Below are 17,403 nucleotides of genomic sequence, written 5' to 3' on the forward strand. Positions count from 1 at the left end.
CCAAACATTGGTCTAAAGCGTTCACTTCCACAATAATTTATGTAGTTGCAATTCGGTCAGTCCACAGTCGGCTTCAACATATACACGAGTTTTTATTTAAGTGACCGAAGTGCCTACTAAAACAATCTGGGGGTAAGTGGCGAAGCAACACAGCAGATTATTCGTAAAGTAAAGAAATTTTGGCATTGACAATCAAAGACCTACCATACAACGATTACAAGTTCATCTCTCTTTCCAACTCATTAAAAACAATAGTGTCTGCGATCTAACTTCCTTTGTTTGTATATCGAAAAAAAAAGAATTTTAAAAACTCTTGCTAATTTTTGAGTTTGCATTCAAAGATTTACAACGGAAAAGTTCGATCCCAGGCAACCAAATTTAATATATCAGCCAGCCAGCAGTGATAAACCCTTGGTTTGACTGGGGCTTTAATTGCGACAAGTGTCAACAGCTTGCTACATGAAAATCATAGAGGGAAAAATTTCACAATTTTGTCTGAATTGCACTGAAACAAAAGCTTCAAAGAATTCTGCAACACCAACTTGAGCTGGCTCAATCTGAATCAATCCAGATTCAAAGGGCAATTCTATAAAAGAAAAGGCAATTTCATAGACAGGAAGGTTATATATACATTACATTATATTTCCTTAATTCAAAAATACAAAAATAAAAAGATGATAAAAATTACAACAACATGACATGTTTTTCAAGTCTGCCGTTTTTATTAGTTATATCCCTTGTTTACAAAAAAAACCCAATTCAGTGCTGCAAATAACGGCCGGTGACCGGTAATTACCGGTCATTTTGTAGTTTCTACCCCGGTCATTCTGAGGCCAAGTTTTTCATTTTGTCCGGTTAAAATTTGAAGATTTAGAGGCTTAGATAAATACTTAAATAAATATGCTTCGAATTAAAAGAGGGACAGTTTTTTAAAATTAAAATAGGTGTTTAGCAAATCTAAAGGTCATTACAGACTACAAAACTTTCTAAGATAGTTCCACTAGACCCCCTGCTCGTTACACTCAAAAAATTACCGGCCAACTGGAATTTCCCTATTTGCAGCACTGCAATTATCTTTTTTGCCTTGAAAATAATTACACTTATTTTTTAGAAGATTAATAGCAGTAAAAACAGTTTCCAACAGTTTCCAGAATGAGTTGGGCGCAAGCACTGAGAGATCGAAATGAAAAAATAAATAAAAGCAAAGGTACATTTTTTGTCTATTACATATAGCTTAATTTTTGTTATTGAGCAATTGAGAAACATTTTTATATTGATGGAATGAAAAAAATTGATCGCTACTATTTCATATTCATACACTGAATCCAGATTGAATCAGGCCATAATAATTATTTGGGTAACATGATTTTATTCTTTTAGTGGTAAAAGAAGTGAGTGAAGAGGAGCAGAAAAAGTTGGACGAAGAAGCATTATCAAAATATTATGCAGAATACAAAGAAAAACTCTGCGCAGAAACCAAGAAGGACAATTCCAACCAGATTCCTCGATTTTACTTTAAGGTATTTTATAATTTCTTCTCTTAATTTCTTAATTAAGCTGAGATCAATAAGAATTTAACCCTGAATTTTTCTTTCAAAGAGATATTGTTTGGTTATTTTGCAAATTTCTTCTACCTTAATTTAAAGACATATACAGGATGTCTGGAAAAAATACAAAAGCAGAAATTTTGTGTTTCTCTGATTATATTTTTTGACTACTTCAATAAATGACATTTTTATTGAATGTATTTTATGATTTTATGTAGCTACCTTCAGATGATGATGTCTTGCAGCAAAAATTGAGAGAAGAATCAAGGTGAAATATTTTGCATTTTTTACTTATCACATAGTTTTTAATCTATTGTAATGAATGTAAACCATTTTATGAACATGATTTTGAATAATTAGAAAAATCCAGAATTATAGTAATATCACATTGATGCATAGTTGTGATTTCCCAAGGGATTTAAAGTATCTGAAAATCGACCCAGTCTTGGTATGGTATTACAAGCAGTCGAATTTTTGTTTAAGGTCAACCTTCTAGAAAATCTGATATTCAACGGTCCTGATCGCTCATGGCTGCTCGTTTCCTGGCCGACCGTTACTCCGGTCTGGGCTGTTTGTTAGACTGGTCCTGACCCCTCATTAGTGTTTGCTTGTTACAAATACATCCAACAAATTTTTATTAAAGGATATCGAACGTCGATTGATCCTCCTTAGATTCATCTTTGTGTATTATGTGTTTTGCGTAATGTGAATAATTGTTTAGAGGTTGGAATTTTGAAGCTTAGCAGGACATTCAAAATAAGTCATTTTTTAATCAAAATGATTCATTCTTTCATTTCAGGGCAGTGTTTTTACAAAGGAAAAGTCGTGAGCTTTTGGACAATGATGAATTGCATGTATGATTATGTTTTTTATACCATACCAGTTTTTGTTTGATTTCTTTTCATTTCCTGAAATTGATTTCAAAATTTTATCTGTGAATTCAAGCTTTTTGTGTCTTTTTATTTTTTATTTCACATTTTTGTCGAGATTTAGCAGTTTTTGCTGTTTTTTTAGGAGATTTTATAGGTGAAATTTTACTTAGATTTTTATTTTTTGCTGACCGACTGACCCTCTTTATTTGGGTAGCTTGGCCCGTAAAACAACAAATTAAATTGGCCTTGCCTAATCTGAAAAAAATAAACTTTGTATAACTCAAACAGCTATGAACATTAGACACTCTATAAACTCAGTCAAAAAGACTTTTGTGCTCCTTCAGTTCATTTACATTTATAGATGGCTCTTTTCTTCTTGAACGCGCTTAAACTCAAAAAAATTCATGCGCCCTCTGAGTGTTTAAAAATATGTCATAAGCAAGAGTTGGATGTCTCACTATATATCACCCATTACACAAAAGTGTTTGACAAGGGCTACTTAGACTAGAAAATATTTGAACTCAAAAACAGTATTGCTTTTTATTATAAAAATGAAGTTGCTTCTGTAAACAATCACCCTATATTGTTGGATCATTACAAATTGAGCTGATAGTTGTGGGGCCATTTCAATATATTATGAGTACTCTACAACTTACAAAATACTACTATAAAGCGTATGTAGCCCTTGTGTTCGGGGGGGGGGGGGGTTACTTAAATGCAAAATCAACATTTTGAGAAAAATCTCTCTAAAGGTCCCAAATCCTTCTAAGGGTCGATTTTAGTTTTTGGCTTGGACATACCTGTCACCTTGCAAACCTAGTACCCCCCAAGGGCCGTCCCTTGTGTTCAATGGAATTTTGTTTATTTTGGTTTGAATCGTATTTACTGATATTTTGACAGGAATTGTGGAATTTACTGGAAAAGCATGCAGCACCACCACCTGTTGGTGAGGAACAGGTCAGTATGAATTGTTGTTAAAAGTTTAATTTCGATCTCAAAGTTATCTTTTGAATCTATTTTCTCATCTTTTAAAGTCAATTAATTTTTTGTTTTATACTATACACAAAATTGAAGTATATATCAGTTTAGTTGATTTATGTCTTTAAGATTTACTCATCATTTTTGGACTCCTAATACTTAGTTAATTCTTGTTTTAGATGATTAACTACGAAGGATTTTTAAAAGTGAAAGCAGATGCGGGATCGAAGTGCAGGTAAAACTCATCCCCTCGTGTGTCATCATTTCCGAACTTAAAACATAATTCTTCTATATTGACCACAAAATTAAGAATCTTGTAAATAGTGAGGTCTGTTAGCACAAAAATACTTCAGATGGTGATTAAAGCATGAAATTTGGCACAGATGATCCTTAGAGGGTCTAAAACTTAATTTTAAACAGTAACACCAAATTTTGCCACCTGGCCACCTGCCAGATGACGTCATCAGGTGGCTTAGCAAAAATTTATTTTTTTGAAAATATTTAAAATCTGATGGTATCAGCGGAAAGAGCATGAAATGCTGATGAAAATCGAGGTATAAAACATGCCTTCAAAATCTTCCTATGAAAAGTTATGAAGGTTTAAAGTTTTGTGATGACGTCATCATAAGCCTTTCCAGGCAAAACCTAAAATCCCATAATAACGGAACTAGTTGACCAAATTTAGTGTTTTATACATGAATCCATGTCAAAATTTGAAGTTCCATATGATGCTTGGGTCTAAACAACATAGGAAGGCTTAAAACATCCAAAAAAATTAGTTGGTTGTACACTGTGCTCCTGAAGGGAGAACGCTGCGTTGATTTGCCTTGTAAAGCTCAAAATCTAAGTTTTAGTATTCTGTAGGATTTAAAGCTTTTAATTCAATTTGAACATCGGAATCGGAAAAAGCAATGAATTTTGATATGAATTCATGTATAAAGCATGAAATTTGGTCAATTTGTACCAAAATTACGAGGTTTTTAAGTTTTGCCTGGAAAGGCTTATGATGACGTCATCAAAAACTTTCAACCTCCATAACTTTTGATAGGAAGATTTTCAAGGCATGTTTTATACTAGACTAGTAAACCACGTCGTTGTATTTCGCTGCAGATTAAACTTTCAATGGGATCTATTTTTTTATATGTTTTCTGAATACAACGACTAGTTCCAAAAGGCGCTATTTACTAAATAAACGGTGGAGTGCTTTTTCTACCGCGGCGGAGTGCTCACTCAAAACAGAGCACTCACTCTCACGGATTAGAATAAAAAAGTAAACAAAACTCGGTACTTTTTTTACACTTTATTATTATGTTTTTTTTAATGCGACTCTTGAAAAACTAATTGCTGAACTAAATTAACAGCGTTTTTGAAAACTTAGTTCTTATTTTGTTAAATGAGAGGTGTTTTATCATCTTATGTGCAACATTTTGATATACAATTCAATTCACTCAAATCAAAACAAACTCACATCCTGATTATTTTTTTGATTTTAATGTATTATATAAAAGAAGGTGAGTACAAAGGAATATCAGTCAATTTAGAAGCTTTTTTATTTTTTATTTTGTTAAATGAGAGGTGTTTTATCATCTTATGTGCAACATTTTGATATACAATTCAATTCACTCAAATCAAAACAAACTCACATCCTGATTATTTTTTGATTTTAATGTATTATATAAAAGAAGGTGAGTACAATGGAATATCAGTCAATTTAGAAGCTTTTTTATTTTGAAAAAATTGAAAGTACTTGAAAGTACTTGAAACAAGATACCAACAACAAGACAAGGAGTTAAATAAAACTATTCACAAAAAGTATGATTTGTGAAATGAATGAAAAGAATATAAACTGAACTGTACCTACCAGCTAGGTACTCCAAAACAAAAATATTCATGTAAGGGGAAAAATCTCTTTAAAAAGAAAAAGATGAACATGTTAGAAAAACGACATCAAGAATATAAAAGATCAGGGGATCAAGGGCCATTGCAGGCATAAGAAAACTTTTTTTTTTATAAAAGCCAAAAAGAAAAAAAGCAACAGCTTTTACAAAACATAAAATTATATGTACATATTGACCTCCAATTTTGCTATAAAAATTATATATAGTATCTACATAAAATTACTTCCAAATCCAAGTGGTTGTTTTTAAATTGGCAAAAGTCCAATCAAAATTTTCATAAATTTCATAAGCATATAAGCATAGTATAAGTTTTGAAAGACTTTCACAGTAGGTATAAATTTCAGTCTGAACGTGTTCAACAACACCAGTGGACAACAAAAAATTACAAGGTAGAAGTATGCTCCGGGGGAGGGGGGGCACCAACCTTGACGACCGACGGGGATGTGCCCTGCGCTGGAGTTTGAAAAGTGGACCCTGTGAGATATGAATGTTTGGTAAATTTGGGACCATTTCAGAACGATAAATGATTCAATCGAAAAAAATCTGTAAAGTGGCAAAAATGACTTAAAGAAGATGAAAAATTCAAATATTTTCTAATATTTCTAATATTCTCACTGTAAAAATTGTCTAAAATGACCAAAAATTGACCCAGTCAGGGTTACTATCTTGAAAATTAGTACAAATTTGACACCCTATCATATATCTCTAGAGTCTGAAAAAGGGACCCTGATCAGCGGCATGTCCCCATACTTAATTTTGCCTAAGTGCCCCCTGGAAGTCTGCCAGTAGTTAAAACCCAAAACATCCTCGTACATCTAACAATTTCAAGGTAGTGAAATCCAGCTAAACAACGGCCGGGCATCCGAAAACCCAGAAAACCAGCCATCTCAATGTAAAATGTTGTTATTTTCATTCACAAACAGAACCAAGATGTGTCTCACTGGTCAGCTTGTCAGAATATTTTTATCGTATAAAAAGCATTCAATTTTTAAATTCCAAATTACCACTTTCACTTTTCATCATTTCCACACCATGTATCGCACCACCAAAAATGTTATATAAATACCATACTTTCCATCTTAATTTTTGAGGATTTCTGTAGCCATTTCAGAGTTACATTCTCTGGGATAAGGTTATCAAGTTTAACTTGTACTATAGAAAAAGCAGTGATCTGTTACCCAATGAATGTGAGCATAAACATATTGAACATTCCCTGCAAAAAGTATCCTGCATGATGCAGTCATGGAATCTGTGTTCAGCTGTGTCATATTGTCATAAATACTGCACTTGTACTATAGATTTACCAACGTACCAAGCCAACAAAATTTCAAAGATGCCAGTGTTAAAACATGTCATGAATGTTTATAACCATACATAATCAAAAAATCTTTCAATCACAACAATCACATGAAAAAGTGAAAGTATAATCCATATAAAAATTTGTTTTTTTTTTGAATATATCAACGTCCCAACCAAGCCAAAAACAATGTATGAATAAAGTATCTCAGATAGAGAATGCCAAGACAGTTTAAATCTATGTTTATAAACATTTAAAAGCATTAAAAATCTTCTCTTCTCAGTTTTGCAAAGAAGTTGGAGAAGTCCTCGCCACGTTTTTCTGTTTGTGTTTATATTTTTTTTCTCATCCATAACTCTGAGAAACTCAAATATTGCGATGAGAATAGAAGAAAAAATAAGCCGTGTCCATTCATTTTATCTTCCCTCTTTTTCGAGGGAACGTTGCCTGAGATTAGATTGAAGCAAAATCCCGTATTGCACCGTTTGGAACTAGTCTGTCTTTCCAATCCACTCTCCCGCGGCAATTTCTATATTTTATAAGAACTCTTTATTATATAAGCACTATTCCCGCGTTCCTGTGTCCAAGGAAAGACAGACGCTTGCTAGTCTAGTTTTATACCTCAATGTTTATCAGCATTTCGTGCTCTTTCCGCTGGAACCATCAGATTTTGAATATTTTCAAAAAAATAATTTTTTGCCCAGCCACCTGATGACGTCATCTGGCAGGTGGCCAGGTGGCAAAATTTGGTGTTACTGTTTAAAATTAAGTTTTAGACCCACTAAGGATCATCTGTGCAAAATTTCATGCTTTAATCACCATCTGAAGTATTCTTACGTTTTTATGTGCTACCTGACCTCACTAAAAGTAAATCTCTTTTGTTATAATCGTTTAATATTGTAAAGTTATTTGACCATTCATGATATGCACCACTGGAGAGTCTTCTGAGAACTTTTAAAATTTTCCGCCCAATACGTCACTTAAACAATAGAAAAAGTGACGTATTGGGTGGAACAAAAATAGAAAAGTTGCATAATTTTGTGAAGTCATTGCAGTGGTGCAAATCATGAATACTATGCATTATTGCCCTGTTTTATTTCCAGAGAATGTTCTAAGAATTTCCATTTAAGAAACTATTGAGATGCTGCGAAAAAGCTGCTTAGTGCATTTTTATTGTTGTGAAAATTCGATTTCTTCTTTTATTATAGTCAATTCTTCAAACCAATCACTTTCGCCAAACTTTATCAAAAAGATCCATATGGGAGGTATGAACGATCAGAAAGATTTAGAAAGAATTGCGTCAGATTCATTTTCTTTTAACACAGTGGAGTTTCTTTAACTAGAACCACTTACAACTCGAATGTCTCCTTAATTCGAATAAGTTTAATGGTCCCTTCAGTTAATAATACTTTATAAACCTTACTCTATTACTCAAAATTTCCTTAATTCCAACAAATTTGTGTTTTCCGTGCTTGTTCCAGACTCCACTGTATTTGTAAACTCTATAGTTTAGTTCATAGCTTAGTTCGAAGTAAATTTTGTTTGGATTATAAATTACCTGGTATTTCTTGACAGTTTTACATAAAGTTTTAATTTTACTTAAGCTTTCATTGTTATTTTCATTCATCATTAGGATATCAATAATGCAGTTCTTCAATTATGTCATGCGGAAAGGTATCGTACAATTTTCTGATTACCATTTTGAAGCAAAGTTGTCTTGACACGGTCTAGTAGGTCTAGTAAGGTCTCTTAGTCTTAGCTCAGCTGCATTGTTCCAGAATTGAGGATTTAGCCCCTGTGTGAAGTTCGCAGCGGAAGAATGATACTTGATGTCTCTCTTGGCGAGTAGAAAAGGGAAGAGATGAATGATTCAGAAAATGAAATAACTGTCAAATTGAACTCTTTCAGATTTCGCTTAAGTTACGTAATTTCTACCCTAAAGAAGAAACGTCCGATCTGTGTAAACAAATCTTTAAAATCAAATGTTTTCTTCCATGATAACTGATTTCCTGTTATGTTAACCTTATCTATCCTGCAAAACCTCTATTGCAATAAGGATTGGTTCCATATTCTTTATTGTATTACTATATTGTCTTTTAGTTTGGCTATATCAAACACGTATCGGATTGAGTTTGTATGATGTTGCTGGCCAAGGCTTTCTTAGAGAATCGGTATGATTAACGATGATGCAAAACCCTTTTCTTTGCTTCGTCTTAACATTTTTGTGCTATTCACTTTTTTATGATTTATACACCCATACAAAAAATAACTCAACCGAGATTGCCGCCGCATATTTCCAATATTTCCCTCATTTCGTCCAAGATTTTTTTTTGATTTTTTTTCGTTTTGTGTATTTAATTTTTTCATTGTTTATTTGATATTACTTTTCAGGATCTGGAAAATTACATCTTGGAGTTGATACCAACTCTTCCTCAGGTAACTTTTGTTATTCGAATTTAAATATTTGTTCTGATTGAGAATTTTGAGTCATATCACTTTTATTGCATTCTAGTCTATTTTAATGAAAGCAAAGATTTCACTTTACGTACATGTTTTTTTAGAAGCAAGTATCTGCCCATTGGTCAGGCTCAAGAATCTTTAAGCTTTCAAAGCATCCAGGCATAACCATATACTTATTACATGCATATAATTATTATGCTTCACCCAACCCAACTTTTTATAAAATCTCAGAAATTTTGTTAACATTCGATTCAAAAAGTGCTTAGATTTTCGGAGCAGTGGAATGTGGCTAGTCTTGGAATGTCTTTTTTTACTTGACCACTTCCAAAACGTTTTGAACAGAAAAAAATTGACACCATGAAAAATATTTCAGGCTGGTGTATATGCTTATGTTATGCTTAGGAAATCTGCGAATCTGAGCCTTAATATGCTTATAAGTGTTATGCTTATGAAAAAAAATATATCTTAATTGTGTCATCGCCTCTTATCAAGAACACTATGAGGAAATTTTTAATTTGTATTTAAGCTACTGAGTTTCTCATTAAGTTCACTTTTATGATAACTTGATTCTTTTCTCATATATCATATAATAAATTTATATCATCTTGATTTACGATTCAAACTCTGGTCATGATTTTTTATTCAAACTCTTCCTTTGTTACAGTTGGATGGATTGGAAAAGAATTTCTATTCGTTTTACGTTTGCACGGCTGTTCGAAAATTCTTCTTTTTCCTCGACCCTATGCACACTGGTAAGTTTTTTATATATCCTGGATACATTTTCAAATGTCCAGTTCAGCTAATGCGACTTTCTTTACTCTTCCCGATAATCTTGGTGTAATTTAATAATTTTGAACCAGCATTATCTTTTGTTTGGGCCTTTAATTAGCACGTCGCTGTCCGTGGTGCTGTACGTCCGTTTTTGAACAATCAGTACAAAGTGTACGCATTGCGAATAAACCTCCAATTATTGCTAAGTCGTTTGGTCTTCATACCGTTTCGGCTTCTTTTTCTCTTTTTTGAAGGCAAGATCAAAATTCAAGACGTCTTATCCTGCAGCTTTCTAGATGATTTATTAGAGGTATAAATATAATACATGTTTTTTTTCTTCATAAGCATTGCACTTATAAGCATATTTAGGCTCAGATATGGCAAAGATTTAAGCATATGATAGCATTACCTTGAGCCTACGAAAAATGCATTTTCCTGATTCAAACAGACTTTTGGAATTTCTCTAAAATTTTGCTTCCGATAAAAGCACTTTCCAGCCTTGTCAAGCCGTCGACCTAAGCATCTCCGAACCTGTTTTCAAATTTTTGTATCCTTTCTGACACCTTCGTGAACTTTCATAGGCTTCAGTATTGAAAAGAGCCAATGATAGCATTTAAAAGCATTTTGTTTCAAATAATTTGGCTGTTAACTTTCTAGTGTGAAACGGTAAGGCTTTCTTCGATCTTAGTGGGTGTTACACATTATATTAAAATGTCATTTTCTTTCAGCTTCGCGATGAGGTGTTATCGAAAGAGAAGCAAGATGCAAACTGGTTCTCGGCGCCGTCTGCTCTTCGTGTTTATGGTAAGACTCGAATATCTTTGTTTGTAAATTCCCATTTTTAGTTCACCGTCACTGAAGGTTTCATTATTTTCAAGTGACGTTGTTCACTGACTAGCGAGTGCCTCACTAAAAACAGAGATTTTTTATCCCGTTTCTTAGTTAATTGCGTAGAAAAAAAGCGGGTGTTGTCTAGTATAGGCTATTCACTGACTTGACTTACATTTGATGCACAGACGCAAACTTTTTAAGCCAAAGCTCTTTTGAAGAATTATTGACCTTTTCTCTTTTTTCGTTCAGGGCAATATTTGAACTTAGACACAGATCATAATGGGATGCTTAGCAAAGATGAACTCAAAAAGTAAGTATCAAAGATGTTATCTAATTCTGACGTCTCCAAACTCGTGCCATTTGAAAATTTAAAAAGTCTCAATACATTAAAATTTCTAATCTGTTTCTATGTAAACATTTGAATCAATGATGATGCAAAAATGTCTGATATTTAATCGCATAACAACGAGCTTTTCCTATGCGTCTAAGCGCCAACCTTTTGTATTTCACTAGAAAACGTTGATTTGTTTTCAGGTACGGTACTGGTACATTGACGGATTGCTTTTTGGATCGCGTCTTTCAAGAATGTTTGACCTACGAAGGAGAGATGGTTTGTTTATTATTGTTGGACCTACCTCCGGGTACCCCGGTGGAGGTCCAATGAATTAACCTGTGTTCGTCCGTCCGTCTGTTCGTTCGTCTGTTACCAGCTTTTCTCGAGATTGGCTCATTAGTTTTTTCTGATTTTTGGCATAAAGATGCAAAATGGCAATGGCCAAAATGTGACAGAGCCCGATTTTGGAAAAAAAATATGCCGGAAAAACTGTTTTTTTGGCATTTTCTCGAGATTTTATTATTAGTTTTTTCTGATTTTTTGCTCAAAGATGCGTATTAACAATGCCCAAAACATGGCCGGAAATCGCCATTTTTTTAGATTTTCATTGGACTTTTTCCTTATAATTGGTTGTTTTTTTTCATTCAAAGACATTATTAATAGCAATGCCCACCATCAAGCATGTTTCAATTTTCAATAAAATTGATTTTTGAAGCCGGAACTATTTAAAAATCGCCGGAACAACCTATTTTCGCCGGAAAGACAGTATTTCTTGAATTTCTCGAGCTGTACTTTATATTTTTTTATGAAATTTTGCACACTGATGCAGAATGACAATACCTAAAATGTGACGGAGCCTGATTTTCGAAGAAAAAAAATTTTCCGGGCGAATATGTTGGAAAAACTGTTTTTTTGGCATTTTCTCGAATTTTCATCCTTAGTTTTTTCTGATTTTTTGCAGAAAGATGCGTATTCGCAATGCTCAAAACATGGCCGAGTTCGATTTTTGAGAAAAAATTTTTTCCGGTTTCAACCGGAAATCGCCGTTTTTCAGATTTTCATTGGAATTTTTTCTTATATTTCTATGCTTTTCACACAAAAACATTATTGATAACAATGCTCACCATCAAGCATGATATTCAATTGTCAATAAAACTGATTTTTGCGACCAGAACTTTCTATTTATTTTTTCCCTACAACCCTTCCCTCTCCCCCCATCAACAATCAATGATGAATTTATTGCGTTATGCATTTTCGCTAAACGCTATATTTTGTGACTGATTTTTTCATTTTTTTCCTCGCATTGTTATCTAACTTTCAGCATCTAGCTTGTTCTTATCGACCCCTTTTTGACGAAGGACAATTATATTTTTTGGCATTCAAATATATGCTAATCTCCACTTAGCTTTTTATTCGGGCGGTAATAAAAAGCAGGGTGGTATGGGTCACGGTGTTCCTAGAACCTAACAGAAAATCAAGCATTTTATGATGCCAGTTGTACTTAATTGCTATGAGAGACCACTATAGTTCTTCTAAATTTTACTATTTTTTTTTGAAATCAAAAGTGATTACTTGGACATCTAATCATAGTCCGTATAAATAACTTCGGTCTAGAGCCTTTTTGTTTCTTTCCACTGTTTCTTACTTGAACTTGCGTTGAGAAATTATTTTGTTTTGCTCACTTTTTGATCATGTGATTAAGTCTTTAACCAATCCCAAGAGGAATTCTTGGTAACGTGATCAAAAACTAAGCAAATCGATTTTTATCTTTTGATATTAAAAAAGGGAAAAGCTAACAAAAAGTTAAAACAATAAGCTTCCAGACCAGAGTTTTTTATACGGACTATGATCTAATATAAAGTCATCCATCCCATACAATTTGGCTACAAAATTTTAGAAAATCTTCCGCTTTCTTACAGGATTACAAGACGTATTTGGACTTTGTACTTGCGTTAGAAAACAAAAAAGAACCTCAAGCGTTACAATATCTTTTCAAAATTCTCGATGTACAGGTATATAATTCAAATTTTCATTGGGACTCATTATAAATACCAAGCACTTTCTCCGAGTTTACGACTCTAATGTTGGGAATTTTTGTCCTTGCATTCGAAAAGGTTTTTATGTTTACAGGTTACAGGTTACAGGTTACATACATGATGCATTTGGACTATGATTAGAGCTATGGGAAAGTGTTTTGACGGGTGTTACACTAATTTACTAAAAAAGGTGCAAAATCCGACCCTATCCTATCCCTCCGGTAGGTTGGAGGAACTTTGCAAATCCTCACCAGCAGCAGAAGGCCGCAATACACCTATTTCCTATTAGCAGATTCATGCAAAGTCACGAAAAAACGTCGAGTAAACAAACTTTTGATTGGCGGAGGCATGCAAAGATTACCTCATACTCTGGACATTTTGAAAAATATGCTTGTATATGCAATATTTCAGCCAATCAGAGACTTTCTCGACATTTTTCGTGACTTTTTTACATGAATCCGCTAATAGGAAATACGTGTATTTGTAGATCCCTTTTTCCGAACAAAAGAAGAAATAATACGTAAACTTCTATTCTGGTCACCATCTGGCTCAATAAGATCAAGCAAATTTACTTTCCCTGAAACTTTGAAGAGGGAAAAGGTGGAAATAAAAACGGTCATGCAAGATTGGGTTTTGTGGAGGGATGGCTATTCAAATTTTCCGGCGTAAGTCGAAAGAAAGATGTACTGCGTTTCCTTGTTACAGTGTAATCTTGAAAATATCTAATAATGTTGATGATGCATTTCTCATTTTAGCACAATGCATATTTGAATACGTTTTCACTCAACTTTTTCTTTCGGGTAGGTTTTCTATCCTACTTATTATTTTGTAACTTTCATTTTCAAAGGTTTCTTTACCAGGAATGTATTATATTATTCCTATGTAACCGCACCGCCGTCTTGCCCTTCAGCTTTAACTGATCATAAAATCAACATCAACATTTGCTAATGATATGTTTTTTATAAGCAACTTTAATTTCCGAGTCGGGCCGAAGATTGCTTAGTATTCTAGCTCATTTTCTAAAAAATTTGCTTTTACCACCCCTTATATTATGCCAATGGTTAGATTATCTAGAAATTTTTAATTTACGAGACAGTGAAAAAATCGGCTAATAATTTGAGGTCGAGTCTTAGCAAGCTTATAAAAAAAGGTGTATATCATTCCTATGTAACTGCACTTCCGCCTTGTTCTTTAGCTTTGACTTATATATCAACATCATTATTTACTGATTACACGTTTTTTCTACTTATTCAGGCCATACAAGAAGAAATGAATAAACATGGCCATGAAGAAGTCACCCTTCATGATGTTAAGGTAATGTTACGTAATGTTTTTTATAATTTTTTTGCTCGATAATGTCTACAAATAAGTCAAATTTTGGTCCAAATTTTAGCCAATAACAGCAAAAACATGATACCAAATAAATTGAAATCAGCGGTTTGGTTGAAAATATCTTATTGAAATATTGCACCAAGCCTATATAGCGCTAACTGACTATTGTAGATAAGCTTATATCGTGTAAAGCTCTAAAACCTTTTTCTTGAACTAATTTATAAACCATAATTTGATTCATTAGGATGAGATTTTTGACATGGTGAAACCAAAACACCCGCTTCACATCACTTTACAAGATCTTGTCAACAGGTATTTTACATTATCATTCTTATCCTCCGAGCAGATTTTGATTAGTCCTCACGTATTCACTCTAAAGGTCACGGTTCCGTAAGAGAGCTTTGATTTTTTTTCATCGAGTTTTGAGATTAATATTAAATGAGCTTTTAAGTGCACTGATTGGCTAAAGCCAAACAATCACACCGAAATCAAACGCCAATCGTAAAATTTAAAAACATTAAAATCCAGTCGCTTTCACTTTCGATTTAAGCAAAAAGTAGCGCGGTTTTGATTTATTTGGCTGAACAACCAGGTCAGATCGTCACATTCGCCACATCCCTTTAAAGCAGAGCGCGGTATGCGCGGAATGAATTTTATGTTATGAGTTATAATGTTTGAAATGGTGTTTATGGTGTGCTTCTTTTAGACGTCCCTTCCAATTACACGAGATTATGATGTATAATGTATTTTCTTTTCAGTGCACAAGGTGATACAGTGATGAATATTTTAATCGACGTCAACGGATTTCTGACTTACGAAAATCGAGAATTGTTAGTTTTGGAGGATAATGAGGATGTAATATGATGAAGGAAAGTTTTCTGGTTGGATAGATTGATGAAGGTTACAGTAATGGAACTTTGAATCCGCTTTTAAAAGGTTCTCGTATAAGAATCGAACTGGTTTCTACAGTGGAGTCTCCATAACTCGAACCTGCACGGAGAGCACAAATTTGTTCGAGTTAAGGAAATTTCGAGTTTTAAAGTAAGGCATTTTCAACTGAAGGGACGAAAAACTTGTCCGAGTTAAGGAGACCTTCGAGTTGTAGAGGTTTGAGTTAAAGAGACTCTACTGTATAAACATTCTATCACAAACCACATCAGTCGTCTATCGTTATCAACGGATGAGCAGAATTTACAATTTGAGAAGATCAAAATATAGTAATGTTCTTGTTGAAGAAGTTGATTTCATGGCAGATCGGTACACAAAGACTAAATTGTTTTAAATTATATTTATTCAAGCTTTGTAAATATGTAATATAGTAGAAACATTTAGCTAAAAATAACAATTACAACACATTTAATGCAATTTTGTATATTGTTTCCTAGGCTGCACGCATCCCCTCTGATATGTTTTGATATAGGGGATGTTAATCATGTATAAAATTCCCGTCCGAGAGTTACTCTACATTTGGGGTGACCTGTTTCAATTTTCACAAAAAAGTTTTTGAAATCCAATGATTGTGTTTTAAACCTCTAGCAATTCAATTTAAAGAAGGAATGCAATGACCTAAATGTTCGTTTAAATCACTTATAAATCAATTTAAAGCGGCTTTCCTTTAGGAAGCAAGGAAATTCAAAGGAATAACTTAATGTGAACAGACGTCTTCCGCTAGAAGACGTGTAATTAACACGAATGGAAAATTTTCGTGCTGATACAAACCCCGTAAGTTTTTAACACCTGTTCATTCGTGTTGATTTGATGTCGTGTTAATTTCAAGGACGTTAAATACTTCCATACTTATATTCATGTAATAGGGACAAGATGGAGTTTTTACAAGCTCTTATTTGATTTGGTAGCTCTTATTTACCCCCTTATTTCATTTGGTAGCACTTATTTGATTTTGTTACTTTTTCTAAAGGACACGTCATTTTTATTACTTCAAATGACCAATGATTAAAGTATCTTATCGACCGTCGGAGGCGGTTTCTTTCATAGTGGTACGCTAATCTCGTTTTGCCTTGGCTCATTACTTTGTCTGCCATTTACTTTCGGTTTTTTTAACTAGATTACCCAGGTGTTTCTCTTTTTTTTCCCTGAATGTCTTTTATTCGGAACTGAATAATCGAGACATAAAAAATGACTATATTGTAATCTGTTTCAATGAATAATCTAAAATGTACTGGAGATGACATGTTAATAATGTGCGCGCGCTCTTTCGCGAGCGTGATGCGTGATGTAAGGCGGTCGTTTCAGTGTGGTTTTGATCCACACTGTGACCTAGAAAAAAATTCATCTCATCTGATGTAATAAGATATAAGAAACTCTTTCGCTAGAGTACGAGTAGGATGAGCATAGGAACCTACAGGCTGTTACAGGGTAAGTAGAAAACCTGGTCCACCTTTCTGGCCATATGGCCTACCCCATGGCCTACCTTTGGCCCACCTTCAAAAGAAAAAATTATTTTTCATAAACTTCATTTTTTCTTAAAAATATCACCAATGGGTGTGGCAACCGTCCGTTCTATATTTAGAACCCATAAAGTTTGATCCAAGTTGGCCAGAACACCTTTTTAATTGCACTTTCGATTACTAAATTTCGACTTCGTGTAGGCGCTTTATGATTGGTTCAGATTAGATTCAGATTAGCCAATGAAGCTCATACATCACATGCGAGCGCGGGTAATTAAAAAGTATAAAATACTGACTCAAGACAGGGATATGTTATAGCGTAACTGGATGAAGGACGAGAATTCCTTAGCGGATTGCGCCTTTGTCTTTTCTATTGTAAACTGTTCATAATAGAAATCCATCTCTATCCCCTTAAGTGTTCTGTTTTTATAAGAAAAATGAAGCAGACAAAGTATTCATGCAGTACGTTTGCATATATTTTGCTATGATGTTCCCGCTTTTCATCGAAATAATATTTGCAAAAGATACCCCAAAAGCTTCCTTGTAAATGAAATCTAATTTTATCAGCGTGTGTTATGAATTTGAGAAGCTTTCATGATTTCTCTTTAAAAATTTCGGATGTAAATATTTTGACAAATA

General features: G+C 33.6%; 1 protein-coding gene across 2 annotated transcripts; it reads left to right on the forward strand.

Moving 5' to 3' along the window:
• The first annotated feature begins 1,111 nt into the window (after nt 1–1,111).
• On the forward strand, nt 1,112–15,716 carry LOC136798742 (serine/threonine-protein phosphatase 2A regulatory subunit B'' subunit gamma-like). Of its 2 annotated transcripts, XM_067055409.1 has the most exons (21): nt 1,112–1,207; nt 1,381–1,520; nt 1,766–1,815; nt 2,347–2,401; nt 3,320–3,376; nt 3,577–3,632; nt 7,801–7,857; nt 8,226–8,266; nt 8,693–8,763; nt 8,984–9,028; nt 9,717–9,804; nt 10,078–10,133; nt 10,552–10,627; nt 10,904–10,964; nt 11,189–11,264; nt 12,908–13,000; nt 13,780–13,824; nt 14,279–14,338; nt 14,601–14,668; nt 15,115–15,237; nt 15,293–15,380. In XM_067055409.1, exons 1-20 carry the CDS (start codon nt 1,153–1,155, stop codon nt 15,218–15,220), a joined length of 1,356 nt encoding a protein of 451 aa, XP_066911510.1. In that variant the 5' UTR covers nt 1,112–1,152; the 3' UTR covers nt 15,221–15,237; nt 15,293–15,380. The 2 variants fall into 2 exon arrangements, with proteins under 2 accessions (XP_066911510.1, XP_066911511.1); XM_067055410.1 differs by having other exon boundaries at nt 15,115–15,716.
• Nucleotides 15,717–17,403: the final 1,687 nt, after the last annotated feature.

This window comes from Clytia hemisphaerica, unplaced genomic scaffold, assembly GCF_902728285.1.
Source record: "Clytia hemisphaerica strain Z4C2 unplaced genomic scaffold, Clytia hemisphaerica genome assembly, whole genome shotgun sequence".
Taxonomy (NCBI): Eukaryota; Metazoa; Cnidaria; class Hydrozoa; order Leptothecata; family Clytiidae; genus Clytia; species Clytia hemisphaerica.

Bases quoted from the DNA above. Each gene is read 5' to 3' on its own strand.
- LOC136798742 (XM_067055410.1), top strand. From the start codon at position 1,153: ATGAGTTGGGCGCAAGCACTGAGAGATCGAAATGAAAAAATAAATAAA. The intron at 8,267-8,692 runs GTATCGTACAAT...ATTGTCTTTTAG, and splicing joins CAATTATGTCATGCGGAAAG to TTTGGCTATATCAAACACGT. The intron at 10,134-10,551 runs GTATAAATATAA...ATTTTCTTTCAG, and splicing joins TTCTAGATGATTTATTAGAG to CTTCGCGATGAGGTGTTATC.